This window comes from Phycodurus eques, chromosome 2 (genome assembly GCF_024500275.1).
Source record: "Phycodurus eques isolate BA_2022a chromosome 2, UOR_Pequ_1.1, whole genome shotgun sequence".
Classification (NCBI taxonomy): Eukaryota; Metazoa; Chordata; class Actinopteri; order Syngnathiformes; family Syngnathidae; genus Phycodurus; species Phycodurus eques.
The window spans coordinates 43,001,249-43,024,681 of record NC_084526.1 but is presented as its reverse complement, the minus strand read 5'-3'; the positions used below and the strand labels follow the sequence as shown (position 1 = coordinate 43,024,681).

The following is a 23,433-nucleotide window of genomic DNA, read 5'->3' as shown; positions in this document are numbered from 1 at the left end:
CGGTACAGGTATTTTCCACGTCAGATGTTCTGAAATGCTTGATCTCGGCTGTGAAGAAACACGGCTCATTCAAACGCTGACCTCCTCCAGGCCCCCCAAAGGCGCTGTGGCCTGGCCCTGCAGAAGGCTCTTGAAGTGCCTGACAGTTTGGATGCCAGCGATCTCCACACTGGTTTTGGAGGCGACAAGTCCGGCTTCGTTAGTATCCGGATAGAGGTTTTCGACGACAACGTATCTAATGTCCGTGTCGAAATCCTCCAGGCTTATGACGTGCCTCCTATGCACCAGAGCCCCTTTCAGCATGTCTTTCACAAGCTCATGCACAAAACGAGGGGGGCTGTTCCTCTTGAATTCAACACTTCGGACGACCACGCTTATCTTCATTCCTTTCAGTTCGGGACACGGGACGAGCGCGACTTGCTCGGGATCCAGAGTGAGGCGTGACGGCGGACGCCTGATGAGCGACGGCGAGCAGCACTTCATGTCCGCCTGCAGGAAGCCCTCGGCCAGGTCAGACCTGGGCCAGGCGGAGCACAGGCAGCTTCCCCCGGGAAGAGACAGCAACACCGGGGAGCCCGCACCGAAGCCCAGCGCCGACATCAAACCCGGACCGAGCCTGCACCTCTGCGAGCCCCGATCTGATGGTTCCACTGACAACAGCTTCAGAGACGTCATCGTTAAGAAAGGGAAAACACGACACTCGGACTGAAGTGCTAAACTCCACTGTTAGCTATGCTACAAGCTACGAATTAGAAGTCGTCGGTGAGCATTTACGTGAACAGGCAACCGTTTTGACTTCTTAACAATACACTGTTATATCATTCCCCAATCATATTTATGATATCAATAGTGTACTGCAAGGGAAGAAGTCATGTTTACAAAGAACAATTGACGGGAAAACGTGGGGCGTGAAAACAAGATGGCCGACCACAACGTCTTCCTGTCCACTGACTTCCGTTGTGACAAAATCATCGTAGAAGCACCAAAAACATGATTTCAACTAACAGAAATATACACTACACTTTTTGTAATCGTAATTGATCATGTAGTTATTGTTCGTTTCGTTTTATTTAGATTAATGTTCTGAAAAAAAGATCATCATAATAATAACCATCCAATTTGAATCGACATTGTCACTGCGCCGTGTAGTAGTAGTGGTAATCATAATCATAATAAAACAGCAACAACAATATTGATAATAATGCATTATTTGATTATATTTATTACAATTTCATCGTGCCCAGCACTCATGGGCTTACAAGCCGCTGAAATGCACGCACACAAAGTACTCATTCAAACAATTCATCGCACTAACTATCAGACAGAAACAAATCTAATTTGTACATAATAGAATAGGAACAATGAAAATCGGTTTGACATCTCACAATTTGCAGCCTTGAGGTAAAAAAAAATAAAAAAATACAGGCACACAATCATCAAAAGACACTTATTTACAGAGAAAAAAATGGTTTGCTTGTGGGAGAGTGACCATATTATGATTTGGTCGTTACGCTATTCGTTACATAATCATACACTGTTGAAGGGCATTTAACCAAAATTGAGCAAGTTGAAACACCTTGTGCACCGACAAAAAACGACGACAAACGATTTGCTAGAAAATTAACCTATTTGTGTATTTTTGTGCTCTTTCTATAATGCCCTAAGATGGCGACAAAAGCCTGGCAAGTAGGGAAATTGTAATTGGTGTCAAGGAAGTATGTTGAAGCGATATGTCTCCACTGTCTCCACTGTTTCTGTAGCCTGGGTTGTTAAGGGAAGTTATGGAGAGTCTTTGCCGCAAATGATCTGTAACCCATTTATTTTTAAAGGTCCCATGCCATTAAAATCGATCTTTTCCCACTGTTTTAATATAATGAATGATGGATGGCGAGATATAGTGTTCTACCGAGTAGAGCAAAGCTGTTTTATAAAATCAAAGCCATCCCGTGGTCACCGCCTGTCTGGGTTTTGATCGACGCTAACCCTTTAATTCGATTGTACGTCAGTGTGTGACGTGATTATCTCTTCTGCTCCCCGGGGTGGTCATGAGTACGAGTCACGTGGTTGGCTATTTATCCATAAATAGTGCGGAGGCGGCGCGATGCGCAGAGCGGAAGGTCGTCGTGCGAGTGCGCGTGGACGTGCAGTGGGCAGGTGCTCCAGTGCAGTGTGGCGAGTGGCACGGCTGCGGGCCTCCCCTACCAACTTGTGAGACTCGAGTTCAACTCTTGACCCGGTGGAAGCGGCTTAAAAAAAAAAACTCAACAACAAAAAAAGGCAAGTCTGGCTTTAACTCAGTCAATACTTCAGTTTGTAGGCGAATCAATGCAGCACAATGCAAACTGCAGCGTGTCATTCAGTGATTTAACCTTCTCTCTGCTGACCTTTTTTTGTGTGTCTTAATGCAAATGTCATGAAACTTCCCAAGGCTATGTTTTTTTTTATTTTATTTATTTTTTTATCAAATTTTCCAATGTGTAACTTGAGGACTTTAAGTATATCTGTTTAGTCTTTAGATCAAATTGTACCTTTTTGATTTACTTTTGTCAATTTTGTCAACATATTTTAAATCCTTATTTACTGCCTTGAATCATGCATACATACCAGATGACATCGTTTATACATTTTCAGACAAAGGAGCAATTGAATTTGCTCGTTTTACTATCAATTAGAGACATTTAATGGCTTACTGCCCTCTAAATGAGCAAATGAATGACAGTTTGGATTTGAGAAGTAAAGGTACACTGCTGACCATGGAGAAAACGTACATTTTATTGAAGAATAACCCCCCCACCCCGCCGGCTGTAGAAAACTGTACTATTATCAAGACAGTGGACCCCCGCTATTTGCATCGGAAAGGGACCGAGCCTGACCGCGGAAAACGAATGTCCGCAAATAGTCGACACGCTCCTAAAACTGTTTGTAGTATCTTATATTAATAGTTTAAACTGTAAATATTCCACAAAGTAGGATTCCAAAAGAGTTGAATAGCATTTGACTGGCTAACAAACATCTCGAAATATTGCTCTACCCTTAAAAAGTCCGTCCAGTATACATCTTACGCTAAGCGCAACAATGGATGGCGCCGTATTTACTGAAGCCAAATCATAACAACGCAAGCTTTTGCTTTTCGACAGGTTTAGCGACGATCCGGTGAGTGGTCGTAACAGATTCCACTGGTTTCGACGCCATATTTAGTCCTAGTTTTCTCCATTTTAGACAAGAACCGATGTTAGTTAAAAACAGAACGAAGCAAAAAAAAACAAAAAACGTCAAACGTTTTAAAAATTGCCGAAAAGCTCGTGAAATCCAACAACGCCTGAGTGGTGAATGAATGAATGGATGAATGAGTACATGATCATTTAACACAGTGAATGTCCTCTAAACGCCCTTGATATCGTGCCTCCTCAGCCACTCTTTCCAGGTCATCCTGTTTTCTCAGAATCCACCATGCGCAAACAAAGCCTGTTTGCGTTGGAAACTGCGCGTCCTCAGATGTCCCCGTTTAATCCTCAAAACATTTGACGTCCCTGCGTGACTTTCTCCCCTTCCTGCCCGCTCAGCAGCCAGAACGCGCTTGGCACACTTTGCGTCTGTGCCGTCATAATTCCAGATCTCGCGACCGAGCCGCAGTGTGTGAGATCAGGCCTGGGACCCGTGTGCGTGTGCGTGTGTGTGTGTGTGTCCTGCAGAGCTGAACTGTCACTGCTGCGTCTCCTGGAACGCACAGCCAGGGTGTGTGTCCGCGGCATCAAGGCCTGTTTGTGTTATTTATCAGCAAAATCGGCGTTAACTTGGCACTCGACTCTGCTCGCCAGAGCCCAGAAGGAGTCGCCGGGCGGACGCTCCGTGGCCATGTCGACCCTCTTGCACTGCATCTCCAGCTCGTCTCTCACTGTGCTCCAACGAGGCGTACGTCAGAAAATACCAGCGAGGAGGAATTTCAGGACCTTCCCTGTGTTATGGGACCAAAACGCCTCCAAAGGTAGGATACATGTAGCTTTAGTAAAAAAAAAATATATATATATCGACTTCTTTGCATAATAGAGGCCTGTGTGTGGTTTTGGATTGGTCCTGGAATCTGATTTTAGAAACGACTTATGCCAGAAGTGTGACCGGGGGGGGGGACACTGGTTGAAATGTTGCTGCCATGGTTTCTTTACTGCTAACATGTGAGAGGTCAGATAAAGGTGACCTATTAAAAGAGTTTGCTCTCTCTGGAGAACCCTCATCGAAAATAAATAAAGCTTTTCCTATTTGTGCGCTCTCTGTTGGGATCCAAATGTTTAAGGAGAGGTTGTGCAAGTTTTCCAACAACAACAACTTTTCAAAGTTGCCCATGCGCCGCTATCTGTGTCGGAGTGCAGCAGGCCCGAGCCACGCTGGCTGGGAGCCAATCACCTGCTAATAGTGTCGCTATGGCAGCGAGGTCACGGCACCATTTATGGAGAGAAATGTTAACCCGACACTGGTCTCAGCCATTCACACGCAGTTGGACTCTAATGCTTGGAGAAACAAAAAAAAGTACAGGACAGTGGGGGAACGGGCTGGACTGCAAATGGTGAAAATCTGCGGCTAATTGACGGCCATTATAATTGCATTGGGAAAAAAAAAATCATTATCATTTTTTTGAAACCCCCCAAAATTATTGGGGGACGAAAGCACATATAAACCAATTCCGGGTTGGTTCCCAACCCGCCCTCCCAAAATAAAATTCAAATAAAACATTTAAAAAAGATTGGAAACATTTGGAAAAGGAATAATTGGGGGAAAAAAACAGAAATAGTTGAATCTGCAGGTGCCGGAAAGAAAAATGCCACAAAGTATATACAATAATAAATAAATAATTAACATGTGACAGTTCAATAGTAAAAAAATATAACAACTTCTATTTCAAATTAGTTTTTATATAAAAAAAAAAAAAAAAGATTGAGTTTTTTATTTACTGTAAAAGTGTAGATAAAATTAAATGTTACAAAATATCACATGATTTTTTACAAATAAAAAATAAAAATGTAACTAAAGTTGAATGTTACAAGCTATCACACTTTTTATTTTAAATTGTTTTTTAATGTAAAAGGTTTTTAAAAATTGTCACAATTTTGTTATCTGTAAAATGGTAAACAAAAAATGGTAAATGTAGATGTTAGTGGCATAATTTGAATTCTTTATTTAAAAAAAAAAAGAAATAATATAATATAAGTCACTGATGGTGTAGTGGCACACTCGCCTGACTTCGGTGCGGGCAGCGTGGGTTCGGTTCCCACTCAGTGACGGTGCGAATGGTCGTCCGTGTCTATATGTGCCCTGCGACTGACTGGCGACCAGTTGTGGGTGTAGTCCGCCTTTCGCCCGAAGTCAGCTGGGATAGGCTCCGGCGCCCCGCGACCCTAACCAGGATAAGAGGTGTTGAAAATGGATGGATAATATAATATAATACAAATACAATTATTTTCATTCAAATTAATCTCAATCTGAGATTTTGATTTTTGATTTTTTTTTGTAATTTTTATTACTTAGCATCTGTTGACCTACAGAATATTGAGTTGGTTTTTGTGTGTCATAAAGTGGATCCGCCCTTTCAGTCCTCTTTTCTGTATGTGGCCATCATTGGAAAACATTTGGACATCCCTGGTTTACAAAAGGACAGTTCTAATCTGTGGCATGACACCTGAGCAAATCTGTTTTTGGGGGGGGAGCGTATCAAAGAGTCTCGTAGCATCACAAACAGCATTTTTGTATTCAAATTTGAATAAAAAAAAAAACAAAACTGACAACAACACATTTGTGTTGTGTTCCCCAGGTGTTCTCTACAAGGATCTGGTGGTCGGCGTTCCCAAGGAGACGTTCCAGAACGAGCGACGTGTGGCGTTGTCGCCTGCCGGGGTGCAGGCGCTGGTCAAGCAAGGCTTCAGCGTGAAGGTGGAGAGCGGAGCCGGTGAGGACTCCAAGTTCTCCGACCAGCAGTACAAAGATGCAGGCGCCAGCATCACTGATGTCAAAGGAGTCCTTGGATCAGACCTGGTCCTCAAGGTAACCCTTCCCTTTAACCTTTCAGCTGTTTTAACATTTGACAGCATTTAAAGCGGTTGTGTTCCGCTGTAGGTTCGAGCACCCAGTCTGAGCGAGGCAGACCTCCTGAAGCCAAAATCCACCCTGGTGAGCTTCATCTATCCAGCTCAGAATCCAGAGCTCATGAAGAAGCTGTCAGAGCGGAAGAGCACAGTGTTGGCCATGGATCAAGTGCCCAGAGTCACCATCGCGCAAGGCTACGACGCGCTCAGCTCCATGGCCAATATCGCCGGGTGAGGGCCATGAGAAATCAAATTGACTTCATTGGGTACACCTGCGTAACATGATGAGATCCAAGAGACATTATTTTGCAAAGATGCTAATGCTCAGCCGTGTGAGCGGTTGTTTATCTCCAACCAGTCCAGGGCGTATGCTGCCTCTCGCCCAAAGTCAGCTGCAATAGTCTCCAGTTACCAGCCTCATATGGCATTTGACATGTATCGTTGTGAAAATGCCACAGGAAATAAAGGCCGGGATTGCCACCTACAGGCTACCGAGTACCACTGTTGTCAGTGTGCCCTCGACCAAGCCCTGCCGCGAACAGCGAAAATTGGCCAGCTGGCACCGAGATGCCGCAAGATCTTGTATAAATCAAGCTCATCAACTCACTTCAACATACAGTAGTTCCTTGGCAAGAAGATGCCACAGTATTGGAGCAAAGCACTAGTTTTGTCAAAATGAAGCTCCTCAACTCACTTCAACAGAGTTCATTTTTGGTATTGGATCTCCGTCCAGCTGCACCTAATGCCGTGACCTATGAGTGTCAAATGAATACCGTGTGTTGTTCCAGAGGTTCTATCAGCAACGTGGGTGCTTTTGGCTTTGTAGGTACAAGGCTGTAGTTCTGGCTGCCAACCACTTTGGTCGATTCTTCACCGGTCAGATCACAGCGGCAGGAAAAGTACCACCGGCTAAGGTAAAGGCCACATTCAAGATTCTTTTTGTCCTTGTGTCGTCTCATTCCGGCTTTTGCATCCGAAACGTGCCGGCTTCAGGTCCTGGTCATCGGAGGAGGTGTCGCGGGTTTAGCAGCAGCGGGGGCAGCCAAATCCATGGGAGCCATTGTGCGAGGATTTGACACAAGGTAGAAGTTGGAAACGGCATTCATTCGTTATCCTTGATATCTCGTTACTAGGAGGCTCTTTGTCCTCACTTGTTGGACAACTTACTACAATACTACAAGTAGTAGAACGACTACGGCGCACCGGCACAACAACTAGATATCGAATAATTGCTCAAAGTTTTAAGGTTTTCCTTAAAACTGTTTCGTGTCCATCAGACCAGCAGCTCTGGAGCAGTTCAAGTCGTTTGGGGCGGAGCCTTTAGAAGTGGACATGAAAGAGTCCGGCGACGGGGTCGGAGGTTACGCCAAAGAAATGTCAAAGGAGTTCATTGAAGCCGAGATGGCGCTGTTCGCCAAGCAGTGTAAAGAAGTCGACATTGTCATCACCACCGCCCTGATTCCAGGTCGCTCAACTCCGACCCCGGCACTGCATTTTGTTTTCCGTCCGTTCCGGAAAGCGGCCCGTACTTTGGTCCGCAGCGAGGATTTTCTTCGTCTCATGTTTCTTGTCCTGTGTTCAGGAAAGAGGGCTCCCATTCTGATCAAGAAGGAATTTGTGGAGTCCATGAAGGACGGTTCTGTGGTGGTGGATCTGGCTGCAGAGGCGGGGGGTAACATTGAGACCACCAGGCCTGGAGAGCTGCACATTCACAAGGTCCGGTTTTTTTATGCTCCGGTTGCTTGCTTTAGTATGTCCAAATGCAAGTGGGGGGGAAATAAACAAAGCAAATAATCATTGTTACTGTACTTAAGTCGCTTTTTCAGGTAGAATCTGTACTTTACTTGGACAAAAGCACGGTTGATACCCATTACAATCTCATTGCAAAAAGCAAAATAAAAAAGTTAACCCCCAAAAAATCTTGGATAAGCGGGGATAAACCTCCAATAAGCGTTTTCGGCATTGCCCCCCCCCCCCCCCCAAAAAAAAAAGAAGAAAAAAGAAAAATGATAAAAAGTTGGGGGAACCAAATCTACAGATGCTCTTGATTTCTTTTGTTTCCTTTTAACAGAACGTGACCCACATCGGCTACATGGACCTGCCCAGCCGCATGGCCACCCAAGCCAGCACCCTCTACTCCAACAACGTACTGAAGCTGCTGAAGGCCATCAGTCCCGACAAGGAGTACTTCCACTACGAGCCCAAAGAGGATTTTGACTACGGCACGATGGACCACGTCATCCGCGGGACGCTTGTGATGAAGGTGCGTTTGATTTGTAATCATCAGCTCTTCTGGCGCTCATTGGCGCTTCTTACCTATCGGAGCCTCTCACGCGAACGCTTTGAAAAGCTCACCAGCAACAATGCAATGAACCCCCCATTACTGACTTCTCCAGGAATCTTTAGCTCTGACACATTGTTTACGGAAGGCAAAGCATGCAACCTCAGTGTTACATATCGGTTTCGCCCTCGTTAAACTAAGCACTGAGAGACAATTGGTCTTCCAGAACTGCTGGTAAGCGGTTCTTGATTGCCGTTTGCGCACGCTAATCTTTAAGTTTGAGTGCGGAGTTTACCACAAGGCGAGCTGTTTCTCTCTCACGCAAAACTGCTGTGTTATTTTGTTCTTGTAATTCCACCATCCGTTCTCCCACGATCGCATGTTTTGGGTGCGCCTACAGGATGGCGGGAATACGTTCCCCGCGCCCCTCCCGAAGACCGTCCCCCCGCCGCCAGTCAAACAGAAGTCCATGGCAGAGTTGGAGGCAGAGAAAGTGGCTGCTGTTTCTCCCTTTAAACGCACAATGACCAACGCTGGCGTCTACACTGCAGGTCGGGAGGACACACGCAAGCCTATACGTTGATGCTGACACTTTGAATTACTTCAATTACATAACTCGCAGAGAGTTAGGCACATTCGGCTTTCAGGTGAAATTTTACAACCGACCTTTTTTATCTGGTATTATGTTTTATTTTATTTTATGCAGAAGTTCTCTTGCCCCCCCTAAAATTGATATCAATTTGGGTTTTTCCCAAATGGACGGCAGGGCTCGATCCCTAAAATGAAAAGCAGCGTTCCGTTGAGTATGAAGCGAGCAGCTTAAGTAGTTGACCGCGGTTGGGCTTTGCTGACCCCTGCAGGTTTGTCCACCTGTCTGGCTCTGGGCCTCATCTCTCCCAACACAGCCTTCACGCAAATGGTGACGACCTTCGGCCTGGCTGGGATCGTGGGGTACCACACGGTGTGGGGCGTGACCCCCGCGCTGCACTCGCCCCTAATGTCCGTCACCAACGCCATCTCAGGTCCCAATTTTACGCTTGGCACTCAATCAGAATGAATTGTCCCCACTTGGGAACATAATTTGGATTTGCGGGGTGATTTCAGCGCTTCGCGTTGTGCTCCCTGAACAGGTCTGACGGCAGTCGGCGGTCTGGTTCTGATGGGAGGGGGTCTCACGCCGTCCTCACTTCCTGAGAGTCTCGCCCTCGCGGCTGCCTTCATTTCCTCCATCAACATTGCTGGTCTGACCTGTTTTCAAATTTGAACCAAAACAAATATCAATTGCAATTGTTTTTTTTGTTTTGGGGCCGAATAAATGAGCACATTTGTTTCATGTTCAGGCGGTTTCCTGATCACCCAGCGGATGCTGGACATGTTCAAGCGTCCCGCTGACCCCCCGGAGTACAACTACCTGTACGCGTTACCCGGGGCTGCCTTCGTCGGTGGATACGCCGCATCCGTGGCGGCTGGTTACAACATCGAACAGGTGAAAGGGCAATCGGTCAGCTTCCCACTTGTGCGTCATCCTTGTTCTTCTTAAACAGCAGATATTCAACGTCTGCACCGCACAACGAAATCAACCAATCAGCAGGCTTATCCACGTCGCTGCCGTTATTCGCTGTTGTTGTGCTCAGGCCAAATCAATACAAGTATTGCTTGGAGCCTCCTGGTGCCAAGGAACTATGTTGAAGTGAGTTGAGAAGTTTCATTGAGACAATTCATGCTATCCCGCCGTACGGTGGCATATTAGTGTCAAGGAGCAATGTTGAAGTGAGTTGAGGCGATTCATTGCGACAAAACAAATGCTACGCCGCCATCTTGAGGCATCTCGGTGCCAAGGGATAATGTTGAAGTGAGTTCAGGAGTTTCATTTAGACAAAAGTAGTGCTATGCTGCCATTTTATGGCATCTCAGTGTCAAGGAATTAGGTTGAAGTGAGTCGAGCAGTTTCATTTGGTTCAAAACAATTTCAGGAAGACAAAAATAGCGCCTTACTGCCATCTTGTTACATCGATAGGCAATTCTAAACTTTTTAGGGGGGTGTCGGTGACTTGCAGATCCAAATGGGTTTCATGTAAGGGCGTCTCTTGGGCTCACTCCACAGATCTTCAGATGGGTCTAGGTTTGAGTTGAGGTTTCAAATTTGTGCTCTCGCTACTTTTTTTTTGGTCTCCCCGCCCCCCCCCCCCCCCCTCCCCCTTTTGAACTGTTCAAAATTGCCTCCACCTTGAGTCCGAATCCTCCATAAAATATGAATTGACAGTTGCGCATTCCTTTTCCGCTCCTATTTGCCTCTCAAAACCTACCGTTTGAAATGATTTTAGTGTTTGTTTGCGGCGGTCCTCAGATGATGTACCTGGGCTCCGGCTTGTGCTGCGTCGGTGCGCTGGCAGGCCTCTCCGCTCAGGGCACCAGTCGACTTGGAAACGCGCTGGGCATGATGGGAGTCGCAGGAGGCGTCGCCGCCACCCTAGGTGCCCTCAAGCCTACCCCGGAGCTGCTGTCACAGATGTCGTTGGCCATGGCCACTGGAGGGACTCTGGGTAGGTGGCTAGAACACATACTGCCGTTGACAACGTGCGCTCCAAACCGCTTGCAGACTTTGCATGGTAGCTACTTTTATGATATTGTTCTGAAGGCGTGGTCCGATTTTTGCTTGAGAAAAGCCACCAGATGTTGGCTACCTAAAACAATGAGTGTGTGCTAGAACGGACAAAAATATGCGTAACAAGGCGAGTAAAAGCTGTGCTTGGTCATGCTTGAACGTTAACCATTGTAATCATTGACACATGCATGAGTCAAATGCCCTCTCCTGAGACTACAAATTGAAATTCACACGACGTTCGGACCAATTAAGTGGAATCGGAGATCGTGACCTGCGGCATATCTGATGATCGCTCACGAAACATTAACGAACGGTTCCTCAACTCAGGGCGCGCCACCCCCAAAAAAAAAGAAAATCACAAAACGGTCATGAATACTTCATGATGATCTCGTCTTAAGTCCCTAACAAATGGACTTACTTGGTTTGAAATCTTGGCCTGGTTCATTCAACAAAGGTTGATGTAGTTGGTGGCATGCACAGGTTGCGCGCGCCTCCTGCCATCTCACGGAAGAGCATTTCGTTCTTCTGCCTTTCACTATACGTTGTTGGCACAGATAGATGAACAAACAGACAGTTGTATAATTTCTAATTGTGTGAGAACATTGACCATTGTCGGCCGACTTAGACGTGGTTCTTTAACGGTGTCGTCGGTAGGCTTGAACTTTGCATCCTTCTCTGCAGTCCCGAGAGTGAACGAGTTCCAAACTCAAGACCATTTCTGAGTGTCGTAATGGTCATTTAAAACCCGAGGATGATAAATGAAGTTTAGCGCAACCCTCTTGGCTTTGGTTGGTCATTTTGTTTGGCGAGGGGAAATGGAGGAGCGGCGACTAATCATGCTTGACTGTTTGTTTTGCTCTTTGAAGATCAGGCCCAATTAGCTCCGACTAGAGAAACGCAAAGCAGGTGACTGGCCTTTTTTCATCGCGCCGTCTAACTGAAATCGCCCTCCGCTGGCGCGCAGGTTTGACCATTGCCAAGCGGATCGAAATCTCGGACTTGCCTCAGTTGGTGGCGGCGTTCCACAGCCTCGTGGGCCTGGCTGCGGTTCTCACCTGCGTGGCGGAGTACATGATCGAGTTCCCCCACCTCGACGCTCACCCGGCCGCCGGCGTGCTCAAGACGGTGGCCTACTTGGGCACGTACATCGGAGGTGTCACCTTTAGTGGATCGCTGGTCGCCTATGGCAAGCTGCAAGGTACTTAACTCGCCGCGAGTCAAGCATTTGGGGAACACGAGCGCATGTTTTGAAGAACTGATTTTACATGTCCGATGACTGTTTGGGATTTTTCAGACAGAGTAATCCTCCGCGTTGATTGCGTCTTTGATCATCCCAAAGCCAAAATGATCCTCAAGGAAATCCATGTCTAGATTTTGACTGCGCCGTGGCGGGCACATTCGCTCGTTGTCGTGCGAGTGATTTCAACCCCTTCATGCTGTGCACATAGTATGTTCGAAGAATCTATCTTCTTCATCAAATCATGGGCGCTTCTTTCCAAAATGTATTAAATGCATTCATGTTTCAGAGAAACGTTTTTTTTTTTTTTTTTTACATTTTAAACCACTTGGTTTTTTTTCTATTCGCTACATTACTGATCCTTATGTGTAGTAGTGTGTGATCATTAATATACTGTTTCACTCTTTTACTGTTTTGAGATCCTCCCGTGAGCCTTCAAAGACCAACAGGTGCAAGTTTCTGCGGGCACCTGCGCAAATGCGGCGGAACATAGACAGTTCTCACGACTGATTTGTGATCCCTCTTGCACATGTTACCACTCGTGTCCCATCAGAAATGATGGCATGTACAGTTTTACACTTCCAAGATTACGTTACATTCTGAAATCCATTTTAGAAGGCACAGAACAGCCTTACTGTACACAACTTTGGAGTGAATTACATTTTTTTGAACATTTTCATTTTGGGCCTCGTTTTGGAAGCGTCATCAAATTTCGGGGTGAAAGAATGACATATTTTTTGTTTGTTTGTTATTGCTTCCAAATGTCAAAACTATGTAAGGATTAAGAGGAACACACGTGAAGCTTTCCGGTCTCTCGGAGAACAGAATGTCTGTCTGATGTCTGAGAACGGTGTTCTTCATTAGACCATCTGAATGTTTATAAGCACTGAAGAACAAGGGAGCGTGCGTAACATGTTGCGTCTCGTCGTGTTCTTCCCTGAGAACAAACAGAGAGAAGGCCAAAATGAAACGTGCGTGTGACCGATTGACTTTGCAGGCATCCTGAACTCTGCGCCTCTCCTGTTGCCCGGCCGCCACGTGTTGAATGCCGGTCTTATGGCGGCGTCGCTAGGAGGCATGGTGCCCTTCATGCTTAGCTCGAGTTACGGCACCGGAATGGGATGTCTACTCGGGGTGTCCGGGCTGTCCACTGTCATGGTGAGTTTCCACTAAGACGACGACGACACGAGTACTGCAAGAAAGAGTTGTTTTCAAATGTGAATGTTGACAAATGTTCTCATGGGCGCCAAAAGCAAAACCAATTGCAGACTGTCATGCTACATACTGGTGCAATTTGTGACGTCATAAACCTGATCGATCGGGACGCAGTGATGTTTTTTCGCACCGAGTGTTCACCGATACCGAGCACCAATAGGGTGAGGGTCCGTCTTGCAATTATTTGAATCCAAAATAAACGTAACACTTTTTCCGAGTAACGACCTGTCATGACTGACATTTTAACATCAAACTGTTCGCACGCGTAAATGTCGCGTGTGACACGAGGCGTTTCGGTGATGCGGTGTGTCTGTCTGAACACTAGGGGGCACTTTGCAGCGCATAATTTGCGGTCAGCTAACAAAGCGTTGTCATCCATGTTTGCCTTACAGTATCTCCACACGGCTCTTACTCCACCTCCCCGGACGGTAGAGGTCAAATTGATAAAGTGGTGGTATCGGAGCAAGTACGGTATCAATACCGATATCACGACTGACAAACATCTTTTAACCACACTATAAACTACAAACCTGTTTAGTGTCTTCAACCATTTAAATAATGTTAATTTCCAGGAACCGTGGGCCGCATGGTGGTTATGGCATCACATGATTAGCAGGTCTGCCCCACAGTCAAAGGTTCTTGGTTCGACTCTCTCCTGTGACTCTTCTGCGTGGAGTTTGCATCTGCTTGCGTCGTTTATGCTCTGTGTCGTCATTCCAGACACATGCATGTTGGGTTAATTTTGTCGTATTCCTCTTTTCATCAAGTAGTCTCCCTTCGGAAAAAGAATCAAAAGAGGAGAGAGAGTGAGACAACTGAGGAACGCCAGTGGCGAGATGTCGTTCCACAAATTATGAACACATATTCCGCAAGAGGAAGAGCGTGTGTGTGCTCAGGATGGGGAAAATAATCAGTTCTCTTCTAGGATGAACTGCATGTTTACTTTGTTTCTGGTACAACGTTTCAAATGAAACCTTTACCCTTTTAAGCTTTAATAGGTAACTTAAGTTTAAGTCAAAATAAATGCCACGTCTCTGAGCCAATCAGCAAAGAAAGGTAATGTTGATGTCCTTCATATACTGTGTATCATTATACAGTTAGGAATCGAGCCCTGCCACTAATAGCAAAATCTGCAAGCCCCCTCAAAAAGGTTTATAATTGGCTATAGAAGGCTGCAAGGTGGCGGCAAAGCACTACTTTTGTCTAAATGAAGCTCCTCAACTCACTTCAACATAGTTCTTTGCCGCCAAAATGCCACAAAATAATAGCAAAGCACAACTTTTCTCCAAATAAAGCTCCTCAACTCACTTCAACGTAGTTCTTTGGCGCCAAAATGCCACAAAATAATAGCAAAGCACAACCTTTGTCCAAATAAAGCTCCTCAACTCACTTCAACGTAGTTCTTTGGCGTCAAAAGGCCACAAAATAATAGCAAAGCACAACTTTTCTCCAAATAAAGCTCCTCAACTCACTTCAACGTAGTTCTTTGGCGCCAAAATGCCACAAAATAATAGCAAAGCACAACTTTTGTCCAAATAAAGCTCCTCAACTCACTTCAACGTAGTTCTTTGGCGCCAAAATGCCACAAAATAATAGCAAAGCACAACTTTTGTCCAAACAAAGCTCCTCAACTCACTTCATAGCTCCTTGGTACCAAGATACCACACGATGCGGCAAGATACTTTTTCTACTGTTGTATAAAGAAAGCTCCTCAACCCACTTCACGGAAGTTCCTTGGCACAGAGATGGCACAAGATGGCGGCGAAGCGCAACTATTGTCAAACCAAGCTCCTCGACTCACTTCGACATAGTTCCTTGCTGTATTTTAATAACAATAAAAACAGTTTGAAAAAGTTCCCAAAGTAATTTCAAAAGCATGTACTTCACTAATTGCATGGGCTTTTAATTGAGTCTCCAAATACCCGTACAATACTTAAGTGTCCTACACAGTCAAATGTACTGCATAGCATTCAACTTGATCGTTAATAGTTGCTTTCCTTAATTGTTCATAAAGCGCTGAACATCTACACCGCAGTTGTCATTTTGGCAGCATGCATCAACCAGTGGGGTTGTCACGAGCGTCTTGATTTGTGTGGCGCTTGATCGTGGTAGGGCGTCACGCTGACAGCGGCCATCGGAGGTGCGGACATGCCGGTGGTCATCACCGTACTCAACAGCTACTCTGGCTGGGCGCTGTGCGCTGAAGGCTTCCTCCTGGATAACAATCTCATGACCATCGTCGGCGCCTTGATCGGCTCCTCGGGAGCCATCCTCTCTTACATCATGTGTGTGGTGAGTCCATAAAAATGCGACAACAACAAAAACGCTCACGCTGTACTGAAGTCGCTTGTGTAACAACAACGATCCCCTCGCTCACCCGAGGCGATGAACCGCTCCCTGCCCAATGTGATCCTGGGTGGCTACGGCACCACCTCCACAGCGGGCGGCAAACCCATGGAGATTGTTGGCAGCCACACGGAGGTCAACGTGGACCAGACCATTGACATCATCAAGGAAGCCAACAGCATCATCATCACGCCAGGTGCGAGGGTTTGCATGCAAACATTGGTTTCAAGTTGTCACATTTGTTTTTGACTCATGCATCGAAGTTCTACCACTAGTCACCGTTCTGGTTGGATCATGTTCAAACGTAGTTTATTAGTCACCGTTGTTGAGGCCAAAAGCAGTCTTATTTCTTTTTATTTTGATTCAAAAGTCAGAAACAAGTTTCATTTGGCCTTCTGATAAGGAACAACTTTTCATCAGTTTGAGGATGCGAGTTTAGTCGGACGATTTCAAACACAATTTCGAAAGCAGCACACAATGTGAGTTTCTTGAATTCGTGAGTGCACATGTGCAAATGTTATACTGCGGTGCATCCCGGCAGCCTTTGCACTGGTTGATCGGAAAGTACTAAAAGCAGTGAAGGCCTATAGGAGCCACAAGGGGGAGCAGTTCATCTTCTTGGCCAGTGGTTCTCAAACTTTACACCCAAGTACCACCAAAACTTAGTCACCTATTATTGCAAGTCACTGGACCATTATTCGCTGCTTGAACATTACAACTGCAGGGGGGAACACTGTACTAAAATCATGATTCAATTCAAAGGCATTGCACATAACATTTCAACAAAAATTGTACCTACAGTCATCTTTTTTTTTTTTTTTTTTTTTTTAAATAAACAGTTGTACAGAATTGAATGGAAACGTGTTTTTACTTAAGAGCTTAACAAAGGTACTGTACTGGATTTAAAAACAAAAACCAAAAAAAACAACAACTTGAAGCCACAATAACTGAACATTTCACTGAACATTTAATTCGGTGATTCTTTCACATACCACAAGAGGGGGCCCATGCGCCATCCTTGCACATCACTGTTGTAGGTTATTGGTCTTTTGTGTTGACCGGCCAAACATTTTAAAACCTTCCGATGGGCTCAGCACATGTAGCTAAAAGGTATCTGTATTTAGCTTAAGACGTAGCTTACACCATTTGTAAAGTTGGTGTGGTCATTCGAGCCTGCTCATATCCAATCCTCACATTTGCATCAGCAAACGCTACTCTAGCATCTCTGCGACTACCCAACGTCATACCTATTTACATTTTCAACAGTTGACTGGTTGTCCTCTCCCTCGGAATATTTTGAGATCTTACGTTATAGCCTCGCACGTTTCATCACCTTGGAGCTACCCCGGTCAAGTACAATTGCTTCCGCCAAGGTCACTCACGACATCTATTTTTCTAGCCTCCTGCATCAACCGCAAAGAATAACTTGGGATACACATGGCTGCTATGCGCGCCGGTGGTTTTTACAATCTAACCACGGACAGATGTGTGGTCCGACATAAGGGTTTGATTCAGCGAAACAGTGTGATGTCAAACTGATGCTCTGCATACTGATGAAGCTGGCAAACTGGCAAACAAGTGGGAGTGAGGAAATCGAAAGGCCCAATTGGGATGACTGGCTTCAAAAAAAAAAAAAAAAACGAATACAAATAAAAAAATAATAAAATCTCATGTTGATCTCGCCACAAACACATTTCAATATTCCCTAAATAAAAGTCACTACTATAAACCCAACACATCCCCCAAATGGGCTACTTCAGCTTCACGTGTGCCTTTTGTGTGCATTTAGGTTGGGGGTTGTGTGCAGCAAAAGCCCAGTATCCAATTGCAGACATGGTGAAGATGCTGAAGGAACAAGGCAAGACTGTCAGGTAACCGTTGGCGTTTGCGTGAACGTTCCCTCGTAAGTGACAAATTGAACGATACACCCCCAAAATGTTTTCTTCAGGTTTGGTATCCATCCAGTGGCTGGGCGTATGCCAGGCCAGCTGAACGTGCTCTTGGCTGAGGCCGGTGTACCCTACGATGTGGTCTTGGAGATGGATGAGATCAATGAAGACTTTCCGGGTAAACCTTTTCCCAGAATTCCACAGGGGGAGGCTAGTTATCATTTTAGCAGTGAGCTGTTGGCTAAAATTACACACATTTTGTGGGAAGTCCACCCCATCCACTTTTCACCCCCCCTCATCTTTTTACTTTGACCTCCTTTTGTTGTGACACGCAGTAATCAGCTGTACGCTCTGAGACACATGGTTGTGTTTACGACCGTGCTTAGTGGTGCTGGGGAATTGATTATCGTTGCTTTTCAAAGGAAATGCTGTTTTTGTCTCGTGTGATCACGTGTGAATGTCCGCGGCCCGCAGAGACGGACCTGACGCTGGTCATCGGTGCCAACGACACTGTGAATTCCGCTGCTCAAGAGGACCCAAACTCCATAATTGCTGGCATGCCTGTCCTGGAGGTGTGGAAGTCCAAACAGGTTGGTCCAGCTTTAGATTTGAATCAACAAGCAGCAGTCGTGATCGTGAACAATTCTTCAAATTCTTCTTGCCACTCCCAGTTGAAGCTTACTGTCAAACTGAACATGGAGTAAACAATGTAGAAAACACACGTGTATTTAACACAACAACTGCATTAAAGTCTAATGTGTGCTAACACTTAATGAGAAATGCCATAGATGGGCTAACTTATAGCATCTGTATCGCAGTGTTATAGCTTTTTTAAGACCACAGACATTTGAACACAAACATTAAGGCAACAAAAGCAGACCGATAATGTAACAATACTCAGGCATATATTCTTTATCGTCTGTGATGAAAGACAAATATTACTGCAGCGTACTGAGGATTTAGGAGCTGAACTCAGCTCCGTGGACAATATATCTGTGTGTGTGTGTGAATGATACTGCCCTCAGGTGGCCATGGCGCGCAAGACAGGAGCAACATAATGTCAACAGAAAATGTGGCAAAAAAAACGTTTTATTTCTTTACATTTTAGTTGTCATAACTACGTTTTTCTTAAATAAAGTATGTGCCCTATTCAAAAAACATATTACAAACATTGTTGTTCTTTTTTTTTTGACAGCTGGAACACATTATTGGCATTGTTATTCATTTCAATGGGGAAATATGATTTGTATTCTACGCATGGTCACAGAACAAATGAAACTCTGATGTCAAAGCACCACTGTATTCCTTTTGACACAAGTCGGACAATTTTGTTTTTCCTAACGTTTCTCTAGGTGATCGTGATGAAGCGGACCTTGGGTGTGGGCTACGCCGCCGTGGATAACCCCATTTTCTACAAGGCCAACTCATCCATGTTGCTGGGAGACGCCAAGAAGACATGCGACAGCCTCCAAGCCAAGATCAGGGAGGCCTTCTACTAGGCCCCATGGTACAAAAGAAATATTTTTCTTTCCAACCCCAGCATTGGCTCTTAAGATATTGAACTCTGTATCTAATGAAATGGATGATCTTAAAATGTACAATACTCGATGAGATTTCATGAATGGGACTGTTATGTACTGGTTTGTAAATAAATATATTTAAAAGTACTTGAGACTCCTGTTGTGCTGCTTTTGAAAGTGAAATAATCCTTTTTCATGGAAACGTATAATCCTGACTCTCTGATTTTGGTATATTCACTTTTAAAGAAGAAAAGATGCAGTTTGAAATGTTCAGACTTTTTGGAACAATGGTAGAGCTTTGCATACAATGTGACTGGTTGCTAACATGCTAGCTCTGGATCAAGTGGGATTTTTGTTTTTTTTTTACACTGGATTAATTAGTTTCACTTTGCCATTGAAAATCCTTAACATTTTATTCCAACAAATGTTTCCATTCCAAACAAATCAAAATGGGAACTTGACTTGGATTTATAGTCTTGCTTCAGTCTGTCGCTGTTTTTCTCTCCTCTCGGCTTCCTTCTTTCCAGCCTCCTTTGACTTGTTGACAACTGTGTGCAGGTAAGAGTAGAAGAAGAGAAGATTATCATACTCTCCGCTGTACTCTTGAGCAAGGCACTGTTCGTGGAAGTCCTTGAGGAAATAATAGATGGCTTCGATCGTCGCGAGGTAAGTGTCTGGTTTGCCTTTCTGAGAGCGCCAGAAGCACGTTTTCCTCGTCCTCAGCTCAACCTGGAGCAGGTCTGAAAAGTTGCAGCACGGAGTGATGTTAAACTGTTCGGCGAACTTGCGACTACCACAAAAAAAAAAAAAAAAAAATCATCATTTGAGTACCTTGTAGTCGCTCATCTGTGCTGATTTTGTTGGTCTGGTTCCACGTGCTGTCGATGAAGACCACCTTCTGGACGGGATGCGCCCTCGATTCGGAGCTCTTCGTTTCATCCGGGGCCCCTGACCCCGGATCTTCCGTAGCGTGCGCGTGGGCTGGAACGTTCTCTAGTTTCCGCCTCTTTAAGCGGGGGCCACTTGACCTGCTGTCCGTCCTCTCGTGCAAACGCTGCACCATGTCTTGCACTGTGACAGCGCCTGGACCAGGGAACACCAACACGACCTGGAGGAGACGGGGGGAGGTAATCAGACAGCAGAATTTAGGAAATGACACAGTGTAAACAATCTGTGGAAAACTGGCAAAAAGTTCTTCGTAGTAAAACAGTTCAGCACACTAGTAGAACATCTTTATCCTACTAGTAATGTTATTTTTCCATTCCTAAGTGACCAGTGAAGCAAAACTACGTGCTATAAGTACTAAAATGGTATTATAAAAATTCTACTAATAGACATCTCGCACTTCACTAGAAGTACGAGTGGCGTACAGATGTTAACTAGTACACAGTTTTGTCTCACTAGTAACATGTAGTTGTCTTACTAGTACGCCATAGTTGTTCAACAAGTGTCTAGAAATGTCATACAGTAGTACAGGCTGTGTCAAATTCACTTTTGGCGTGGGCCACCTAACTATATATGGGAACTAGGGCTGTCACTATTGAATCGTCATAGAATCGATTAACCTATAGAAATATGTCGTCAAGTACTGAGTAATTGCCCCCCCCTTTTTTTTTTTTTTTTAACGGATAACGCATTTTATTTTCAGTCATGAGGGCTGGACTTCTATCCTTAAATTACATATGTTGGTACTGAGTGTATGATATAAAGTCTACAGAATTTGAGGCTACAAAATAACCTTTGCGATTAGAATTCGTGCGCTAGCAATGACCATTTAAAGTAAAAGTAAAAAAAAAAAAAAAAAACAGCTTTATGACATCTGATAGTGTGTTAAAAATAACTCACAGATGCTCCTCTGTCGTTTTTGGCAATATTTTTCACTGGTCCAACAGTACGTTTGTTTGCAACAAATGTCTGTGCGGTAAAATGGACGGTGGTCAAATGGTGCCGGGCGGCGCAAACATACTTTCATTCAGATTTTTTATTGCCTCGAGGCATACATTTTTGCATCGACCAATTTTTGCGGTTGACTGAGCCGATTTTTTTCCCTCACAGCCCTAATGAAAACCATAAAAATGTATAGTCATCTCAATATATTATTTCATATACAATAGTGCCCCAGCAATGTATTGTTACATATATTGTTAACAAAAAATTGAATTTGAAATCAGAAGTCATGTAACATTGTGGAACACAAATATGAATGATACAGTACTGTACGACTGTTGTTATCTATGTTAAGAAGGGATTTGGTGAAAAACACAATACTTAGATGACCTGTTAAAAGTGAAGAAAAACTGCTTTAATTGCTTTAGAGGGCCAAATAAAAGTGATGCGGCAGGCTGGATCTGGCGCCCGGGCCTTGAGTTTGACACCTGTTCAGTAGTGGAAGGCGGAACTGTCGTGGAAAATCTGTTCACAGTAAGACGCAGTTGTTCTACAAGCGGAGGACGGAGCAGACCTCGTCTTGATCGTAGTCGGGAATGCAGGGGTACGTGTAGATGGTGACGTCGCTGGGTGCGAGGATCTTGGCATGAACCGCAGTGCTCTTGCCATCGGTCTCGTTGGGGTGCTTGATGATGTCTATCTTCACTGGAAGCTACACGCGGGGAAAAAAAACGTGAACCACGCCAAACTTTACATTAAATAAAACTGACATTATAACCATCGCAAAGACTTGAACCCCAAGGCCAAAAAGAACAAACAATCGCAAACCTTTATACCGACCTTGACGACGGGGATTTCTTGCAGACTGACGTCCACTAATAAGCAGCATGTGTAGCAGAAGAACATCCTTGATCCTCCGCATTTCGCACATTTTGACCTGCCCCTCTGCTGCACTTTCTCCAGCACGGCGTGCGATGCCAATTTCAAACCTCGAAGAGGCGGCTCGGACAGCTCGTCGTGCGTGTGCGCCGGATCGCTGCAGCCTTCGTCCAAGCCGCTCATGCTTGCTCGCGCTTGACGTCGACGGTCCCGATGAGAGAACGTGGAGCGGATATCTGTAGCTGCGCAACGGGGACACGTTTCGGCTTGAGTTCGGAGATTTCTAATTTTATACTTGTAACAATTCATTACAAATGCTGATCCTGTAGAGTACAGCATACAGTGGATATAAAAAGTCTACACACCCCTGTTCAAATGCCACAATTTTATGATATAAAAGCGAGAGACTGAGATAAATCATTACAAAACTCAAGTTCTCACATTATTGTGACCTAAAACCTGTACAACTCAAATGAGGGGGGGGAATCTTTTCAGGAGGGGAAGTAAAAAAAAAAAAAATCCTACTAGAACATCTGAACTTTATTTGGTGTTAATCAGAGGGACGTTTAATGCTGCCAGGTGAGCACAGAGTTGCAATTTGCTGTAAGAGGTTGTGCACACTTGTTATTGTTTTCATTATTTCAGTTGTTTATTCTTACTTTGCTTCTTGAAAATATATATATATTTTTTTTATTGAGTTGTACAATTTATAGGTCACATTTTTGGTGACAAAAGTTTTGAAATGACTGACAATGGTCAGTTTTTACTAGTAAGCACTAGTAAGACTACTTGGCCCAACGAGCAGGCGTGCGTCACACACTAGTAGTTTTGCCTCACTAGTAAAATGTAGGAAAATAGTTTTACCTCAATAGAAAAGTCTAGTTTCCTGCAAAGTTGTCCTGGTGTCGTGAACTAGTAGCCTACTGGACCCTAGTAGCACCAAAATGTACACGAGTTGCTTTGCCTCACTAGTAAAATATTCTAGTGTGAAGAATAGTCATTCCGTAGTAGGAGGAACTAGTGGAGACAGTTATGCACTGTAGTCGTTGCATCTCCTTTGCTAGTCAGGACAAAGAGCACACTAGTACAGTACATAGATGCTGCAATGGCAATCGTACGCTCTTTTGTCGTCACTTGTACTACAATCTAGTAGGGCGACTATATTACTAGTGCGGCCAAACTGTGTACTAGTTGACAACAGGTATGACTAGTAACGTAACATTCGACTAGTTTTGCACACCAAAGCCAAATAGTACTTCGTATAATCGTACGTTGACCGACATACGCGCTGCTCATGCTATATCGTGGAGTGTGTACACTGTACGTACACACCAACAGGGCTAGCTAGCTGTGTTGGCTAATGAATGGAAACCAGCGTTTCTGTTCGTGTGTGTTCCACTTACTGGTCACACGCGCACCAATCAATTTGGAAGTCGTGAATTACTGGACCGGGATGTTTTAATAGCTCCTTCAGCTACAGGAAGTTGTTTTCTCACCCAC

The 23,433-nt window shown here is 44.7% G+C and overlaps 3 protein-coding genes across 8 annotated transcripts in view; 1 reads left to right on the top strand and 2 right to left on the bottom strand.

Moving 5' to 3' along the window:
- afg2b (AFG2 AAA ATPase homolog B) overlaps positions 1-935 on the bottom strand; it is a 9,764-nt gene extending 8,829 nt beyond the window's left edge. The window contains exon 1 of the mRNA XM_061670902.1: positions 82-935. Coding sequence (XP_061526886.1) covers positions 82-675 — 594 coding nt within the window. The 5' untranslated portion in view covers positions 676-935. The remainder of the gene's footprint in view (positions 1-81) is intronic.
- On the top strand, positions 162-19,314 carry LOC133399354 (NAD(P) transhydrogenase, mitochondrial-like). 3 transcript variants are annotated; one of them, XM_061670899.1, is made up of 23 exons: positions 162-762; positions 2,087-2,277; positions 3,819-3,985; positions 5,804-6,033; positions 6,106-6,305; positions 6,901-6,988; positions 7,068-7,156; positions 7,352-7,539; positions 7,657-7,790; positions 8,146-8,337; positions 8,756-8,906; positions 9,216-9,377; positions 9,486-9,596; positions 9,696-9,841; positions 10,703-10,898; positions 11,925-12,158; positions 13,195-13,355; positions 15,525-15,704; positions 15,795-15,954; positions 17,548-17,629; positions 17,707-17,825; positions 18,122-18,237; positions 19,000-19,314. In XM_061670899.1, exons 3-23 carry the CDS (start codon positions 3,856-3,858, stop codon positions 19,144-19,146), a joined length of 3,216 nt encoding a protein of 1,071 aa, XP_061526883.1. In that variant the 5' UTR covers positions 162-762; positions 2,087-2,277; positions 3,819-3,855; the 3' UTR covers positions 19,147-19,314. The 3 variants fall into 3 exon arrangements, with proteins under 3 accessions (XP_061526883.1, XP_061526885.1, XP_061526884.1); XM_061670901.1 differs by lacking the exon at positions 2,087-2,277; XM_061670900.1 differs by lacking the exons at positions 162-762; positions 2,087-2,277 and adding an exon at positions 2,302-3,735.
- On the bottom strand, positions 18,726-23,433 carry dtwd1 (DTW domain containing 1). 4 transcript variants are annotated; one of them, XM_061670906.1, is made up of 5 exons: positions 23,337-23,433; positions 21,883-22,175; positions 21,629-21,766; positions 19,999-20,275; positions 18,726-19,907 (listed from the first exon to the last, which is right to left on the bottom strand). In XM_061670906.1, exons 2-5 carry the CDS (start codon positions 22,114-22,116, stop codon positions 19,636-19,638), a joined length of 921 nt encoding a protein of 306 aa, XP_061526890.1. In that variant the 5' UTR covers positions 22,117-22,175; positions 23,337-23,433; the 3' UTR covers positions 18,726-19,635. The 4 variants fall into 4 exon arrangements, with proteins under 4 accessions (XP_061526890.1, XP_061526891.1, XP_061526893.1 ...); XM_061670907.1 differs by having other exon boundaries at positions 21,895-22,175; XM_061670909.1 differs by lacking the exon at positions 23,337-23,433 and having other exon boundaries at positions 21,543-21,766; positions 21,895-21,975.